Below are 16,534 nucleotides of genomic sequence, written 5' to 3'. Positions count from 1 at the left end.
TGCTCCAGCAAAGCACAGCCGCTGCTCCTTACCTTGGACGAGGGGTATCTCTTTACCGCCACCCTTCCTGACCTTCAACGTGGGATGGCTCCTCTAGGCCCTCCTGCGCCTATGCAGCCACCGCTCCTCAGGTTGCTCCTCCCGGCCGCCACCTCTGGCCTCCAGTGCGGGGTGGCTCCTCAGGGATACCGCCCCTGGCCTCGGGCGTGAGGTGGCTTCTCCCGCCTGCCCCTGGCCTCGGACGCATGGTAGATCCTCTCGGCTGTTCCTGTGCCGTCGCAGCCTTGAGACACTCCTGGTGGCTTCAAATGTCCCCAATGGATTCCATGCTCTTAGAGTCTTTTGCACAGTTGATATCCTGGTATTGTCTGTATGCTCATCCCATGAATGGGGTTTGCCTTCTGACCTGGACTCCTTTCTTTCTTTCTTTTCAAAATTCATTTCTAAATATTTTTATTTTACTTTGACAATTGTAAAGTGCACACATTTTAAGTTCTAGATGACAAATCTTTACATACCATGTAACTACCACCCAGTTAAGATAGAAAAGATCACCAATATCCCAGAATTTCATCTTCTGCTCCCTCTTAGTCATTACCCACACATCTAGACAGGCAATTACTAATTAGGCTTTTATTATCATGGATTAGCTTTATCTGTTTTTCATGCCATTATCAATAGTTTGTGAAGGAAATGGCAACCCGTTCCAGTATTCTTGCCTAGAGAATCCTGTGGACAGGGGGCCTGGTGGGCTGCCGTCTTTGAGGTCGCACAGAGTTGGACACTGCTGAAGCGACTTAGCATGCACGCATGCATACATCAATAGTTTGGCCATGTCTGTGGGCCTACATACATATACCAAAGACATTTATCGGAGGTTCATGATAGCACTATTTCTTTCTTTAATTTTTTTTTAGTGAGTATAGACAACAATATTGTATTACAATCATCAAGCTTGCCAAGAGATTACTTCTAATTATTCCAACTACTAAAAACAAATGATAATTATGTGACTTGACAGTGGTGCCAATTTGATTCCTTCCTTTTACTGGTCCAAGTGTATTTCTCTTTCTTGGTTTACTTCTTGGTAGAGCAGTATGGGTGGTAGTTACATGGTATGTAAAGATTTGTCAACTGGAACTTAAAATGTGTGCACTTTACAATTGTCAAAGTAAAATAAAAATATCTAAAAATGAGTTTTGAAAAGAAAGAAAGGAGTCCAGGTCAGAAGGCAAACCCCATTCATGGGATGAGCATACAGACAGTTCAGTCTCTCAGTTGTATCCAGCTCTTTGCGACCCCACAGATTGCAGTACGCCAGGCCTCCCTGTCCATCACCAACTTTCCAGATCTTGCTCAAACTCAATGCCATCCAGCCATTGCATCCTCTGTTGTCTCCTTCTCCTCCTGCCTTCAGTCTTTCCCAGCATCAAGATCTTTTCCAGTGAATCAGTTCTTTGAATCAGGTGGCCAAGGTATTGGAGTTCCAGCTTCAGCATCAGTCCTTCCAATGAATATTCAGGACTGATTTCCTTGAGGATTGACTAATTAGATTTCTTTGCAGTCCAAGGGACTATCAAGAGTCTTCTCCAACACCAGAGTTCAAAAGTATCAATTCTTCGATGCTCAGCTTTCTTTATAGTCCAATTCTCACATCCTTATATGACTACTAGAAAAACCATAGCTTTGATTAGACGGACCTTTGTCAGCAAAGTCTATTTTTTAATATTCTGTCTAGGTTGGTCACAGCTTTTCTTCCAAGGAGCAAGCGTCTTAATTTCATGGCTGCAGTCACCATCTGCAGTGATTTTGGAGCCAAAAAAATAAAGTCTGTCACTGTTTCCATTGTTTCCCCATCTATTTGTTATTAAGTGATGGGACCAAATGCCATGATCTTCACTTTTTGAATGTTTCATTTTAAGTCAACTTTTTCACTCTCCTCTTTCACTTTCATCAAGAGGCTCTTTAGTTCTTCCTCACTTTGTGCCATAAGGGTGGTGTCATCTGCGTATCTGAGGTTATGATATTTTCTCCCTACAATCTTGATTCCAGCTTGTGCTTCATCCAGCCTGGCATTTCTCTTGATGTACTCTGCATATAAGTTAAATAAGCAGGGTGACAGTATACAGCCTTGATGTACTCCTTTCTCAATATGGAACCAGTCTGTTGTCCATGCCCAGTTCTAACTGTTGCATCTTGACCTGCATACAGGTTTCTCAGGAGGCAGTTAACGTGGTCTGTTATTCCCATCTCTTGAAGAATTTTCCACAGTTTGTTGTGGAAGGCTTTAGTATTGTCAATAAAGCAGAAGTAGATGTTTTGCTGGATCTCTCTTGCTTCTTCTGTGATCCAATGGATATCGGCAATTTGATCTCTAGCTCCTCGGCTTTTACTAAATCCAGCTTGAACATCTGGAAGTTCATGGTTCATATACTGTTGAAGCCTGGCTTGGAGAATTTTGAGCATTTCTTTGTTAGCATGTGAGATGAGTGCAATTGTGCGACAGTTTGAATATTGTTTGGCATTGCCTTTCTTTGGGATTGGAATGAAAACTGACCTTTTCCAGTCCTGTGGCCACTGCTGAGTTTTCCAAATTTGCTGGCATATGGAGTGCAGCACTTTCACAGCATCATCTTTTAGGATCTGAAATAGCTCAACTGGAATTCCATCACCTCCACTAGCTTTGTTTGCAGTGATGTTTCCTAAAGCCCACTTGACTTCACATTCCAGGATGTCTGGCTCTAGGTGAGTGATCACACCATCGTGATTATCTGGATCATGAAGATCTTTTTTGTATAGTTCTTCTGTGTATTCTTGCCACTTCTTCTTAATATCTTCTGCTTCTGTTAGGTCCCTATCGTTTCTGTCCTTTATTGAGCCCATCTTTGCATGAAATGTTCCCTTGGTATCTCTAATTTTCTTGAAGAGATCTCTAGTCTTTCCCATTCTGTTGTTTTCCTCTATTTCTTTGCACTGATTGCTGAGGAAGGCTTCCATATCTCTCCTTGCTATTCTTTGGAACTTTATATTCAAATGGGTAGATCTTTCCTTTTCTCCTTTGCTTTTGGCTTCTCTTCTTTTCACAGTTATTTGTAAGGCCTCCTCAGAGAGCCATTTTGCTTTTTTGCATTTCTTTTTCTTGGGGATGGTCTTGATCACTGCCTCCTGTGCAATGTCACGAACCTCTGTCCATAGTTCTTCAGGCACTCTGTCAGATATAATCCCTTGAATCTGTTTGTCACTTACACAGTATAATCAATCATAAGGGATTTGATTTAGGTCATACCTGAATGATCTAGTGGTTTTCTCTACTTTCTTCTATTTAAGTCTGAATTTCGCAATAAGGAGTTTTTGATCTGGGCCACAGTCAGCTCCCAGTCTTATTTTTGCTGACTGTATAGAGCTTCTCCATCTTTGGCTGCAAAGAATATAATCAATCTGATTTCGGTATTGAGCATCTGGTGATATCCATGTGTAGAGTCTTCTCTTGTGTTGTTGGAGGAGGGTGTTTGCTTTGACCAGTGCATTCTCTTCAGAAAACTCTGTAAGTCTTTACCCTGCTTCATTTTGTATTCTAAGGCCAAATTTGCCTGTTACTCTAGGTATCTCTTGACTTCTTACTTTTGCATTTCAGTCCTGTATGATGAAAAGGATATCTTTTTTTGCTGTTAGTTCTAGAAGGTCTTATATGTCTTCATGGAACCTTTCAACTTCAGCCTCTTCAGCATTACTGGTTGGGGTATAGACTTAGATTACTGTGATAATGAATGATTTGCCTTGGAAATAAACAGAGATCATTCTGTCATTTCCCAGTTTGATAATCTTAGATTGTTTGCTTATATATAAAAAGAAAGCAAAGTTTTTAGCTGCTCAGTCATGTCCAATTCTTTGGAACCCTATGGACTGTAGCCCACCATGGAATTCTCCAGGCAAGAATACTGTAGTGGGTTGCCATTCACTTCTCCAGGAAATATTCAAACCTGGATTGTAGGCAGATTCTTTACCATCTGAGCCACCAGGGACGTGAGAAACTAAAATTGTGATTGAAAGCTCTGAGCATAGGGTTGGGGCTTGTTGACTCTGAGCTTCGCTGAGGGTTGAGCTATCTGAGCCCTTTTTAAGGAAATCTAGAGCTTGACTGTATTTTGTCATGTTGGCATTACTGCTCCTATTTAAGATTGGGAATTACCTTCTCCGGATCCCCTTTTCCTGTGTGATTAGCTTGAGCAAAGAGGCAAACTTGTGTAAGATTGGGAAAGTGGAGGTGAAGTAGGAGCTGTTACTCTCAGAGGTCACAGTGATCAGAGACAATGACACGTGGATATAATGCATGGTCTCCAGTCTCTCCTCATGCCTACTGAACCTGCTAACCGAGAGTAACCGCAATCCATCAAGCGCTTGACCACAGTGCTCCTAGAGGCCATAGCTTCTACAGACCCGTCATGGGTCATACATGCACCATTCCGCTTGGATGATCAAAGGTACTCTTTCTCAAAATTTCCTGTAAGTTTCATCTACACCCTTGCTTCAAGATGTTGTGAGTGTATTTGTTGTCTATGTCTACTGTAACAAGTTATATCAAAAATACTGGTTTAAAACAACAAACAGGTCAGTTCCCCCTCAGCCTCCGCCGCAGCCGCCCCTCTGCCAGCCCTCTGGCGCCACCTCGGGCCGGCAGTCCTCCGCGGGAGGGAGCGAGGCGGCGGGCGGCCGGTGGGTCCTTCAGCGCTGGGCGGTGGCGGCGCGTTGTCTCCATGGGGTTGGCCCGCCGCGCCCCTGCGCTCTGAGGTGGACAGCAGATTGTGTGTTTATCGAACATTTCCACTGCTGTACAGAGAGCACACGCATCTTCGGTGGACTTGGAATTCCTGGAGAATTGCCTTTGTGAAAAGTTGGCATAATCCCTTTAAATTCCATCTCTTACGTTTTCTACTTTGTTGTGTCTCAAAAAGACATCAAGAGACCATGAACAGCTTTAGTAATGAAGAGTTTGACTGCCATTTCTTGGATGAAGGCTTTACTGCCAAGGACATTCTGGATCAAAAAATTAATGAAGTTTCTTCTGATGATGATAAGGATGCCTTCTATGTTGCAGACCTGGGATTCTGAAGAAACATCTGAGATGGTTGAAAGCTCTTCCTCGGGTCACCCCCTTTTATGCAGTCAAATGCAATGATAGCAGAACCATAGTGAAGACACTTGCTGCCATTGGGACAGGATTTGACTGTGCCAGCAAGACTGAAATACAATTGATGCAGAGTCTCGGGGTGCCCCCAGAGAGGATTATCTATGCAAATCCATGTAAACAAGTGTCTCAGATTAAGTATGCTGCCAATAACAGAGTCCAGATGATGACTTTTGATAGTGAAGTTGAGCTGATGAAAGTTGCCAGGGCACATCCAAAGGCCAAGTTGGTTTTGCTGATCGCCACTGATGATTCCAAAGCAGTCTGTCGCCTCAGTGTCAAATTTGGTGCCACGCTCAAAACCAGCAGGCTGCTTTTGGAACAGGCAAAAGAGCTAGATATTGATGTCGTTGGTGTCAGCTTCCACGTAGGAAGTGGCTGTACGGATCCTGAGACCTTTGTGCAGGCCATCTCTGATGCCCGCTGTGTCTTTGACGTGGGCGCTGAGGTTGGTTTCAACATGTATCTGCTTGATATTGGTGGTGGCTTTCCCGGATCTGAGGATGTAAAGCTTAAATTTGAAGAGATCACCAGTGTAATCAACCCAGCACTGGACAAGTATTTTCCATCAGACTCTGGAGTGAGAATCATAGCTGAGCCGGGCAGATACTATGTTGCATCAGCTTTCACGCTTGCAGTTAATATTATTGCCAAAAAACTTGTATTAAAGGAACAGATAGGCTCTGATGATGAAGAGGAGTCTAGTGAACGGACGTTCATGTATTACGTGAACGATGGAGTATATGGCTCCTTCAACTGCATTCTTTACGACCACGCGCACGTGAAGCCTCTTCTGCAGAAGGGACCCAAACCAGACGAGAAGTATTATTCATCCAGCATCTGGGGACCGACCTGTGACGGCCTGGACCGCATTGTTGAGCCCTGTAACCTACCCGAGATGCATGTGGGCGATTGGATGCTCTTTGAGAACATGGGTGCTTACACTGTTGCTGCTGCTTCTACCTTCAGTGGGTTCCAGAGACCCACCATCTACTATGTGATGTCAGGGCCAACGTGGCAGCTGATGCAGCAGATCCGGGCCCAGGACTTCCCGCCCGGAGTGGAGGAGCCGGACGTCAGTCCCCTGCCCGTGTCCTGTGCCCGGGAGAGCAGCATGAAGCGGCACTTGGCAGCCTGCGCTTCCACGCGTATTAACGTGTAGATACCACTCTTGTAGCTGTTAACTGCGAGTTTAGCTTGATTTAAGGGTTTAGGGGGGGACCATTTAACTTAATTACTGCTAGTTCTGAGATGTCTATGTGAGTAGGGTTGGCACAGGTGCACCAGTGTGGAAGACTGAGAGATGGGGTCACACTTATCTGTGTTCCTATGGAAACTATTTGAATATTTGTTTTATATGGATTTTTATTCACTTTTCAAACATGCTACTAAAGGCTTCAACTGCTGAGCAAGCGTTTGTGGCTTGTGTATCAGCAGGGTGGGCCAGAAGCTTAGTGTTGTGACCCATTTTAACAAAAAGGAATAAAGGATCTTGACATAACTTGGCAAAAAAAAATAAAAATAAAAATAAATAAAACAACAAACATTTATCCTCATAATTCTGGAGTCAGAATTCTAAAATTAAGGTTTTTCTTCTGAAGGCTTCAGGGGAGAAATCCATTTCCTTGCCTTTTTCAGCTTCTAGAGGCCAACTATTAATACATTCCCTGGCTCCTGACTCCTTCATCTTCAAAACCCATCACTACAACTTCTGGTCTGTCTTCAAATCTCCTTTTTCTCACTTTGATCCTCCTGCCTCCCTCTTATAAGGATTTCTGTGATAATACTGGGCCCATCTGGATAATCCAGGATAATCTCCAAACTCAGAATCCCTAGATTAATCACACCTATGAAGTTTCTATTGCCATGTAAGGGACATGTTCTGGGTGGGGTAGGGAGGGGCAGTGGGTACGCTATGGATGTCTTTGGGAATTACTATTTTATTCTACCACAGCGGGTAGTAATTTTCCCTGGTCTTCTGATTCCTCTCCTCCAGACTTCCATTTCCCCAGCTCCTCCCATGTTTGTGCAAACTCTAATTCCTAAGAAAAAAATCCATGGTCCTTTAGTACTTATAGTGGCTCTGATTTCCGGACTGAACCTTGATTGGTATACTTCTATATTCAATATCTCCATGTGTTTTCTCTTGGGCTAGTCAGATTCCACTCAAATTATTTTTTTAGTTTCCGGCCTGGAGAGTAAATTCTTGGCTGTCAAGGGTCAAGGAGTCGAGAAGGTAAAAATGGTAGAGGGGTTTTCACTGGTCATATCCATTCATTGACTTTGCTTCTCTGTTTACCTCACTTGTCTGCTACCAGAGTCCCCAGTACAGAGGGTTTTTTGCCTTACTGTCTCCAGAACAGTCTCTGGCAGTGTGTAGGAGGAAGAACAGGGGAGGGGGCGCAGCGGAGGGGGAGGGGTTCTAGGGACCTAACTGCTTCTACACGAGTCTATCAGATCCTGCTTTCATTAGCCTTCACTCGCTCTTCAGGGGGCTGCATTTCCAGGGGGCTTTTTGTTACCAGTTCCCAAACCTTTTGAAGATAGACTGTGGTTAAATAAAGTTGCTTCTCAACTTTCCTACTGCTGTCTTGGAATTGGTTTCTGGAGTCCTCAGAGACAGTTATCTCATATCCATCTACTGACTGCTTCCAAAATTTTACTGATGTTACCCACTCTTTTTCTTCCTAATTTTGCAGGTTTATTTTTTAATTAGATTTATTATTTTGAGATAATTCTAGATTTACATGTAATTATAAGAAGTAATTCAGTGTTGTACATAAAATTATATGTCAATTTGAGAAATAAAAGACTTCTGAAAAATCCCATATACCCTTCACTGAGCTTTCCTAATATCTTGCCTAATATGATATCAGAATCAGGAAACTGACATAAATATAATCCACTGCTCTTATTCAGATTTCATCAGTTTTACACGTACTTGGGTGTGTGTGTGTGTGTGTTTGCTGTGCTGTGTGCTGTGCTTAGTCACTCAGTCGTGCCCGACTCTTTGGACTGTAGCCGACCCATGGACTGTAGCCCACCAGGCTCCTCTGTCCATTAGGATTCTCCAGGCAAGAATACTGAGTGGGTCACCATGTCCTCCTTGTGTGTGTGTTTCAGTTAGTTCAGTTCAGTCGCTCAGTCGTGTCTGACTCTTTGGAACCCTCTGGACCCCATGGACTGCAGCAGTGTATGTGTTTAGTTCTATGCAATTTTATAATATGTGTTTTCTTTTTTTTTTTGAGAGAAAAAAGCCTCCTGACTATCGTTTACTGGAGTTTTAGAAGGAACAAAATAAGATGCTGTGTTCTATGTGCTATATTTATATGAAAGTTGAATGACAGATTAGATTGGTTAGTTTTCTGTGATGGTGGTTTTCAGTCTGTCTGCCCTCTGTTGGAGAAGGATAAGAGGCTTATGGAAGCTTCCTGATGGGATAGACTGACTGAGGGGGATACTGGGTCTTGTTCTGATGGGCGGGGCCATGCTCAGTGAATCTTTAACCCAATTATCTGTTTATGGGTGGAGCTGTGTTTCCTCCCTGCAATTTCAGTTCAGTTCAGTTCAGTCTCTGTCCTGTCCGACTCGTTGTGACCCGATGAACTGCAGCACACCAGGCCTCCCTGTCCATCACCAACTCCCGGAGTTCACTCAGACTCATGTCCATCGAGTTGGTGATGACATCCAGCCATCTCATCCTCTGTCGTCCCCTATTCCTCCTGCCCCCAAACGCTCCCAGCATCACAGTCTTTTCCAATGAGTCAACTCTTTGCATGAGGTGGCCAAAGTACTGGAGTTTCAGCTTTAGCATCATTCCTTCCAAAGAACACCCAGGGCTGATCTCCTTTAGAATGGACTTGTTGAATCTCCTTGCAGTCCAAGGGACTCTCAAGAGTCTTCTCCAACACCACAGTTCAAAAGCATCAATTCTTTGGTGCTCAGCCTTCTTCACAGTCCAACTCTCACAGCCATACATGACTACTGGAAAAAACCAAGGCCTTGACTAGACGGACATTTGTTGGCAAAGTAATTTCTCCACTTTTGAATAGGCTATCTAGGTTGGTCATAACTTTCTTTCCAAGGAGTAAGCATCTTTTAATTTCATGGCTACAGTCACCATCTGCAGTGATTTTGGAGCCCCCAAAAATAAAGTCTGACACTGTTTCCACTGTTTCCCCATCTATTTCCCATGAAGTGATAGGACCAGATGCCATGATCTTCATTTTCTGAATGTTGAGCGTTAAGCCAACTTTTTCACTCTCCTCTTTCACTTTCATCAAGAGGCTTTTTAGTTCCTCTTCACTTTCTGCCATAAGAGTGGTGTCATCTGCCTATCTGAGGTTATTGATAGGTTATCCTGGCAATCTTGATTCCAGCTTGTGCATCTTCCTGCCCAGCGTTTCTCATGATGTACTCTGCATATAAGTTAGATAAGCAGGGTGACAATATACAGCCTTGACATACTCCTTTTCCTATTTGGAACCAGTCTGTTGTTCCATGTCCAATTGTAACTGTTGCTTCCTGACCTGCATATAGGTTTCTCAAGAGGCCAGTCAGGTGGTCTGGTATTCCCATCTCTTTCAGAATTTTCCACAGTTTATTGTGATCCACACAGTCAAAGGCTTTTGCATAGTCAATAAAGCAGAAATAGATGTTTTTCTGGAACTCCCTTGCTTTTTCCATGATCCAGCGGATGTTGGCAATTTGATCTCTGGTTCCTCTGCCTTTTCTAAAACCAGCTTGAACATCAGGGAGTTCACGGTTCACGTATTGCTGAAGCCTGGCTTGGAGAATTTTGAGCATTTCTTTACTAGCATGTGAGATGAGTGCAATTGTGTGGTAGTTTGAGCATTCTTTGGCATTGCCTTTCTTTGGGATTGGAATGAAAACTGACGTTTTCCAGTCCTGTGGCCACTGCTGAGTTTTCCATATTTGCTGGCATATTGAGTGCAGCACTTTGACAGCATCATCTTTCAGGATTTGAAATAGCTCAGACTATGGTGGAGGTAATGAAGATAATGGTAACCTCTCTCAAAAGATCCCAGGCATGTACTGCCACGGTCCATGCTCCCAACCCTGCAGCAGACCACCACCAACCCATGCCTTTGCCAGAGACTCCTGGACATCCGCAGGCAAGTCTCCTATGGAGTCACTGTTCCTTTCTCCTGGGTCCTGGTGCACAAGGTTCTATTGTTCCCTCCAAGGGTCTATTTCCCAGTCCCATGTAAGTTCTGGCAGCTCTACAGTGGGGTTAATGGTGACCTTCTCCAAGAAGACTTCTGCCATACCCACACTCAGAGCCCCTGTCCCTGCAGCAGACCACTGCCAACCCGTACCTCCACAGGAGACACTCAAATACAGTTCTGTCTGTCTCTGTGGGGTATCTGGGTCCTGGTGTGTACAAGGTTTGTTTGAGCCCTCTAAGCGTCCCTGGAAGGAGCAGGGTTTGATTCTAAATGAGAATTTGCCCCTCCTACCATCTTGCTGGGGCTTCTCCTTTGCCCTTGGACGTGGGGTACCTCCTCTCCATCAGAGGACAGACAGACTGATAACCACCATCACAGAAAACTAACCAATCTAATCACATGGATCCAGCCTTGTCTAACTCAGTGAAACTATGACCCATGCTGTGTAGGGCCACCTAAGACGGACAGGTCATGGTGGAGAGTTCTGACAAAATGTGGTCCACTGGAGAAGGGAATGGCAAACCACTTCAGTATTCTTACCTTGAGAACCCCATGAGCAGTATGAAAAGGCAAAACGATAGGACACTGAAAGAGGAACTCCCCAGGTCAGTAAGTGCCCAATATACTACTGGAGATCAGTGGAGAAATGATTCAAGAAAGACTGAGGAGATGAAGCCAAAGCAAAAACAACACCCAGTTGTGGATGTGACTGGTGATGGAAGCAAGGTCCGATGCTGTAAAGAGCAATTATGCATAGGAACCTGGAATGTCAGGTCTGTGAAACAAGGCAAATTGAAAGTGATCAAACAGGAGATGGCAGAAGCGAATGTCAACATTCTAGGAATCAGCTAACTAAAATGGACTGGAATGGGTGAATTTAACTCAGATGTCCGTTATATCTACTATTGTGGGCAGGAATCCCTTAGAAGAAATGGAGTAGCCATCAGGGTCAACAAAAGAGTCCAAAATTCAGTACTTGGCTGTAGTCTCAGAAACGACAGAATGATCTCTGTTCATTTCCAAGGCAAATCATTCAATATCACGGTAATCCAAGTCTATGTCCTGATCAGTAATGCTGAGGAAGCTGAAGTGAAATGGTTCTATGAAGACCTACAAGACCTTCTAGAACTAACACCCAAAAAAGATGCCCTTATCATTATAGGAGACTGGAATGCAAAAGTAGGAAGTCAAGAAACACCTGGAGTAACAGACAGATTTGGCCTTGAAGTACAGAATGAAGCAGGGCAAAGGCTAACAGAATTCTGCCAAGAGAATGCACTGGTCATGGCAAACATCCTCTTCCAACAACACAAGAGAAGACTCTACACATGGATGTCACCAGATGGTCAACACTGAAATCAGATTGATTATATTCTTTGCAGCCAAAGATGGAGAAGCTCTATACAGTCAGCAAAAACAAAACTGGGAGCTGACTGTGGCCCAGATCATGAACTCCTTATTGCCAAATGCAGACTTAAATTGAAGAAAGTAGGGAAAACCACTAAACCATTCAAATATGACTTAAATCAAATCCCTAACGATTATACAGTGGAAGTGAGAAATAGATTTAAGTGACTAGATCTGATAGACAGAGTGCCTGATGAACTATGGACGGAAGTTAGTGACATTGTACAGGAGACAGGGAGCAAGATCATCCCCAAGAAAAAGAAATGCAAAAAAGCGAAATGGCTGTCTGAGGAGGCCTTACGAATAGCTGTGAAAAGAAGAGAAGCCAAAAGCAAAGGAGAAAAGGAAATATATACCATTTGAATGTAGAGTTCCAAAGAATAGCAAGGAGAGATAAGAAAGCCTTCCTCAGTGATCAATGCAAAGAAATACAAGAAAACAATAGAATGGGAAAGACTAGAGATCTCTTCAAGAAAATTAGAGATACCAAGGGAACATTTCATGCAAAGATGGACTCGATAAAGGACAGAAATGGTATGAACCTAACAGAAGCAGAAGATATTAAGAAGAGGTGACAAGAATACACAGAAGAACTGTACAAAAAAATCTTCATGACCCAGATAATCATGATGGTGTGATCACTCACCTAGAGCCAGACATCTTGGTATGTGAAATAAATGGGCCTTAGGAAGTATCACTACAAACAAAGGTAGTGGAGGTGATGGAATTCCAGTTGAGCTATTCCAAATCCTAAAAGATGATGCTGTGAAAATGCTGCACTCCATATGCCAGCAAATATGGAAAACTCAGCAGTGGCCACAGGACTGGAAAAGGTCAGTTTTCATTCCAATCCCTAACAAAGGCAATGCCAAAGAATGCTCAAACTACTGCACAATTGCACTCATCTCTTACGCCAGCAAAGTAATGCTCAAGATTCTCCAAGCCAGGCTTCAACAGTGCATGAACTGTGAACTTCCAGATATTCAAGGTGGTTTTAGAAAAGGTAGAGGAACCATAAAGCAAATTGCCATCATCTGCTGGATCATCGAAACAGCAAGAGAGTTCCAGAAAAACATCCATTTCTGCGTTATTGACTATGCCAAAGCCTTTGACTCTGTGAATCACAATAAACTGTTGAAAATTCTTCAAGAGATGGGAATACCAGACCATCTGAACTGCCTCTTGAGAAATCTGTATGCAGGTCAGGAAGCAACAGTTAGAACTGGACATGGAACAACAGACTGGTTCCAAATAGGAAAAGGAGTATGTCAAGGCTGTTATTGTCAACCTGCTGATTTAACTTATATGTAGAGTCCATTATGAGAAACGCTGGGCAGGAAGATGCACAAGCTGGAATCAAGATTGCCAGAAGAAATATCAATAACCTCAGATATGCATATGACACTACCCTTATGGCAGAAAATGAAGAAGAACTAAAGAGCCTCTTGATGAAAGTGAAAGAGGAGAGTGAAATAGTTGGCTTAACGCTCAACATTCAGAAAACTAAGATCATGGCATCTGATCCCATCACTTCATGGCAAATAGATGGAGAAACAGTAGAAACAGTGTCAGACTTTATTTTTTTGGGCTCCAAAATCACTGCAGGTAGTGACTGCTGCCATGAAATAAAAAGACGCTTACTCTTTGGAAGAAAAGTTATGACCAAGCTAGACAGCATGTTAAAGAGCAGAGACATTACTTTGTCAACAAGGTCCATCTAGTTATGGGTATAGTTTTTCCAGTAGTCATGTATGGATGTGAAAGTTGGACTATAAAGAAAGCTGAGCACTAAAGAATTGATGTTTTTGAACTGTGGTGTTGGAGAAGACTCTTGAAAGTACCTTGGACTGCAAGGAGATTCAACCAGTCCATTCTGAAGGAGATCAGTCCTGAATGTTCTTTGGGAGGACTGATGCTAAGCTGAAACTCCAATACTTTGGCCACCTGATGCACAGAACTGACTTAACTGAAAAAGATCCTGATGCTGGGAAAGATTGAAGGCAGGAGGAGAAGGGGACGACAGAGGATGAGATGGTTGGATGGCATCACAGACTCAATGGACATGAGTTTGAGTAACCTCAGGGAGTTGGTGATGGACAGGGAGGCATGGTGTGCTGCAGTCCATGGGGTTGCAAAGAGTCCGACATGACTGAGGTACTGAACTGAACTGAATGACAGAAAGCAATGGAGTATTCTGAAATTGTCGACAAATTTTATCTTCTTTACAACCTTGCCCGCAGACTGACAGGTCAGCTAACAAAGCTCTTTGTTTAGCTTACTGGGTTGTACATATACTGCCATTTTTCATCTACTCAGAGAAAATTTTTATAACCCCAAACTGAATAAACAGACTTTTTAGAATCATGATGTATTTTATCTGGTGTAGGTGTTTTGTCCATGCTGAATCATAAATGATGAGTTATATTAATTAAGTTTGGATAAGAAGGAGCTTATAGTATTTTTTTAATTTCACATTTTCTTCTAGAGGAAAAAACATATTTTCTGATTTTTGCATGGAGAAAGAATGCAGAGGATGTAGGAACAGAGAGGTCTTGGGGATTTTTCCTTGGACATGTAGTCCTACCTGAATCCCCTAAAGTCACTCTTAGTAGTTGGGCACTCAGATGATTGAATTGTCTCAGTGGGCCACTTGGACTCAATTTGATATAATCATGGAAAACTTCCAGTGTGTACTCATACTCAAAGTCAGGAAGTAGGAGTTGAGTCTACTTGAGACCATCAAAACCAGGCAACTTCTAAACTAAAAGTTAACATAGGCAGTAGAAGAAACCCAACATTTTATGTTTAATTATTTGTGTATATTGCATCTGAATGTATTTGGTAAGAAAGAGGAATACTATTGTACTTTTCCTGTTTTCTTATTGGCCTCTTCTGGGAGGTTGCTTCTGTGGCTTTGTTTTACTGAGTTTAATTAGAAACAAGCAGGGGAGGGCATTGGTTAACAGAATGATAACAAGAAAAGATTTTTCCTTTCTACCCTATAGTCTTTTGTTTCAGCTTGTCTGTAATGCTAATCTATGGGATGAGTATTGCCTTATTGAAGGACTTGAAACCATGATAGTTTAAAAGAATTAATGGAAACTCCAAGAGACTGATTACTACACTGTTAGGACCCTTATTCTTCTTCTTTTTCTTAGCCTTGTCTAATGAAATTGTAAATTCAAGTTGCGAAGAGTTTTTTCAATCAACTACAGATGCATGAGAAACCATTTCAAAGTTTACTAGCTTTAAACAACAATCATTTATTATTGTTCATGAGTCTATGGTTGACCAGGAGAGAAACTAGTGATCTTGTGTTCAAGATCTTGGCTTCACTTGGACATGCATCTGTGGTCAGTTGGCAGACTGGCTCGGGCTGGCTGATCTAGGAGAGCTCTCTTCCCTGTGGCTGCTCATCTTCCTGAAAGTTAGCTCAGGCTTGTTCACATGGTGATTGCAAGTGTCTAAGTTGGTGATGAAAGTGTGCAAAGCCTCATGAGAGCTAGGCTTGGAGCTGACACACTGTCACTTCTGTGGCATTCTATTGGTCAAAGTTAACTCACAAAACCAATTCATATTCAGGCTGAATTCTATGGCAAAGAGAAAAGTACTAACACAATAACACAATTAATATCTTCCTGTATTATTTCTGTACCAGGTAGGCATTTTTTCCTTCTACTCCTAGGCAAACTCCTTATTCATCCTTCAAGTCCGAGTTCAAGCATCATCTCCTGTGGGAAGCCTCCTCTGGCCCTTCTCCAGCAGAGTGGAGCACAGCCTCCTCTGTGTCACTGCTGAACTATATTGCTATTGTGCTTATGGTTTCAGGGCCTTGAGGACAGACGCTATTTTCTAACCATCTTTATATCTTCGATGCCTAGCTCAGTACTTGGCACAGCAAATAATTTGGTCATTACTGCCGTTTCTCAGTTCTTTTACTTCCCCTATCCATATTGTCTTGATGCTGTCATCTTGGGGAAACTCTTTTTTCCCCTTAATGTCTTTCCCTTGAATGCCTTAAGAAAATTGTACTATTTGACAGGTTGTAATCAATGGAATAATAACACTCTAACCCTCTGTGTTTTGCAGTTAGAGTTTTGAGCATTTGTGAAGTTTACTAATTGCAATGTAGCATCTCTATTTTAATTATTTTTTTTTGCTTGGGGAGGGGCTCCCTTCTTTATCCTTTTTGGTGCAATTGTGCCTGTCCTGGTTCTTAGCATTTCCAGCACAGAAATGTTTATGATCAAATGTTCAGAACTCCTTAGCAGTTGTGCAAGACTCAGCTAACAAAAGTACTTCAACTAGCTATTTAGTGCCATGGGAAGTTGTTATATAATTCTGGGGGTCTATAATGACATTCCCCCTTTGTAACAAACCTCTCTGTTGCTCAGTGTTGATCTCTTATTGCAGATTATTGCTTAAGGGTATAAGCACTGTAAAATCTGTGGTTAAGACTCCTGGGGTTGAGAGAATCAGAGATAACACCTAGTTCAATATAATCTTATTTTATAGAAGTGACAGTGGAGGGCCACAGGGGTAAAGTAATATACTCAAAAGTTATACAATGACTTTAGGGCTTTAGGAACAGGGTTTGTGCAGTTGGAATAATTCAGAAATGTTCTAGAGAAACAAGCTGCCCAGCCAGATGGTTCTTTTCTTCTAGTTAAGCCAGGTATAGTCCCATATAATAAAAGTTCTCCCTTAGCAGAAATTCATTCTCTTTGAAAATGTATCATTTTCATGCCAGGGG

General features: G+C 42.6%; 2 protein-coding genes across 2 annotated transcripts in view; both read left to right on the top strand.

The window, feature by feature from the left end:
* KCNAB1 (potassium voltage-gated channel subfamily A member regulatory beta subunit 1) overlaps nt 1-16,534 on the top strand; it is a 447,445-nt gene that overhangs the window by 118,702 nt on the left and 312,209 nt on the right. The window lies entirely within an intron of this gene.
* On the top strand, nt 4,613-6,701 carry LOC102182731 (ornithine decarboxylase). Its single transcript, XM_013965542.2, is given in 2 exon segments — nt 4,613-5,101; nt 5,104-6,701. Coding segments are annotated over 2 exon segments (1,380 nt in total). The 5' UTR covers nt 4,613-4,965; the 3' UTR covers nt 6,348-6,701.

Source organism: Capra hircus, chromosome 1 (genome assembly GCF_001704415.2).
Source record: "Capra hircus breed San Clemente chromosome 1, ASM170441v1, whole genome shotgun sequence".
NCBI lineage: Eukaryota > Metazoa > Chordata > Mammalia > Artiodactyla > Bovidae > Capra > Capra hircus.
The sequence above is the reverse complement of the archived record's forward strand: the minus strand, read 5'-3'. Positions and strand labels throughout refer to the sequence as shown.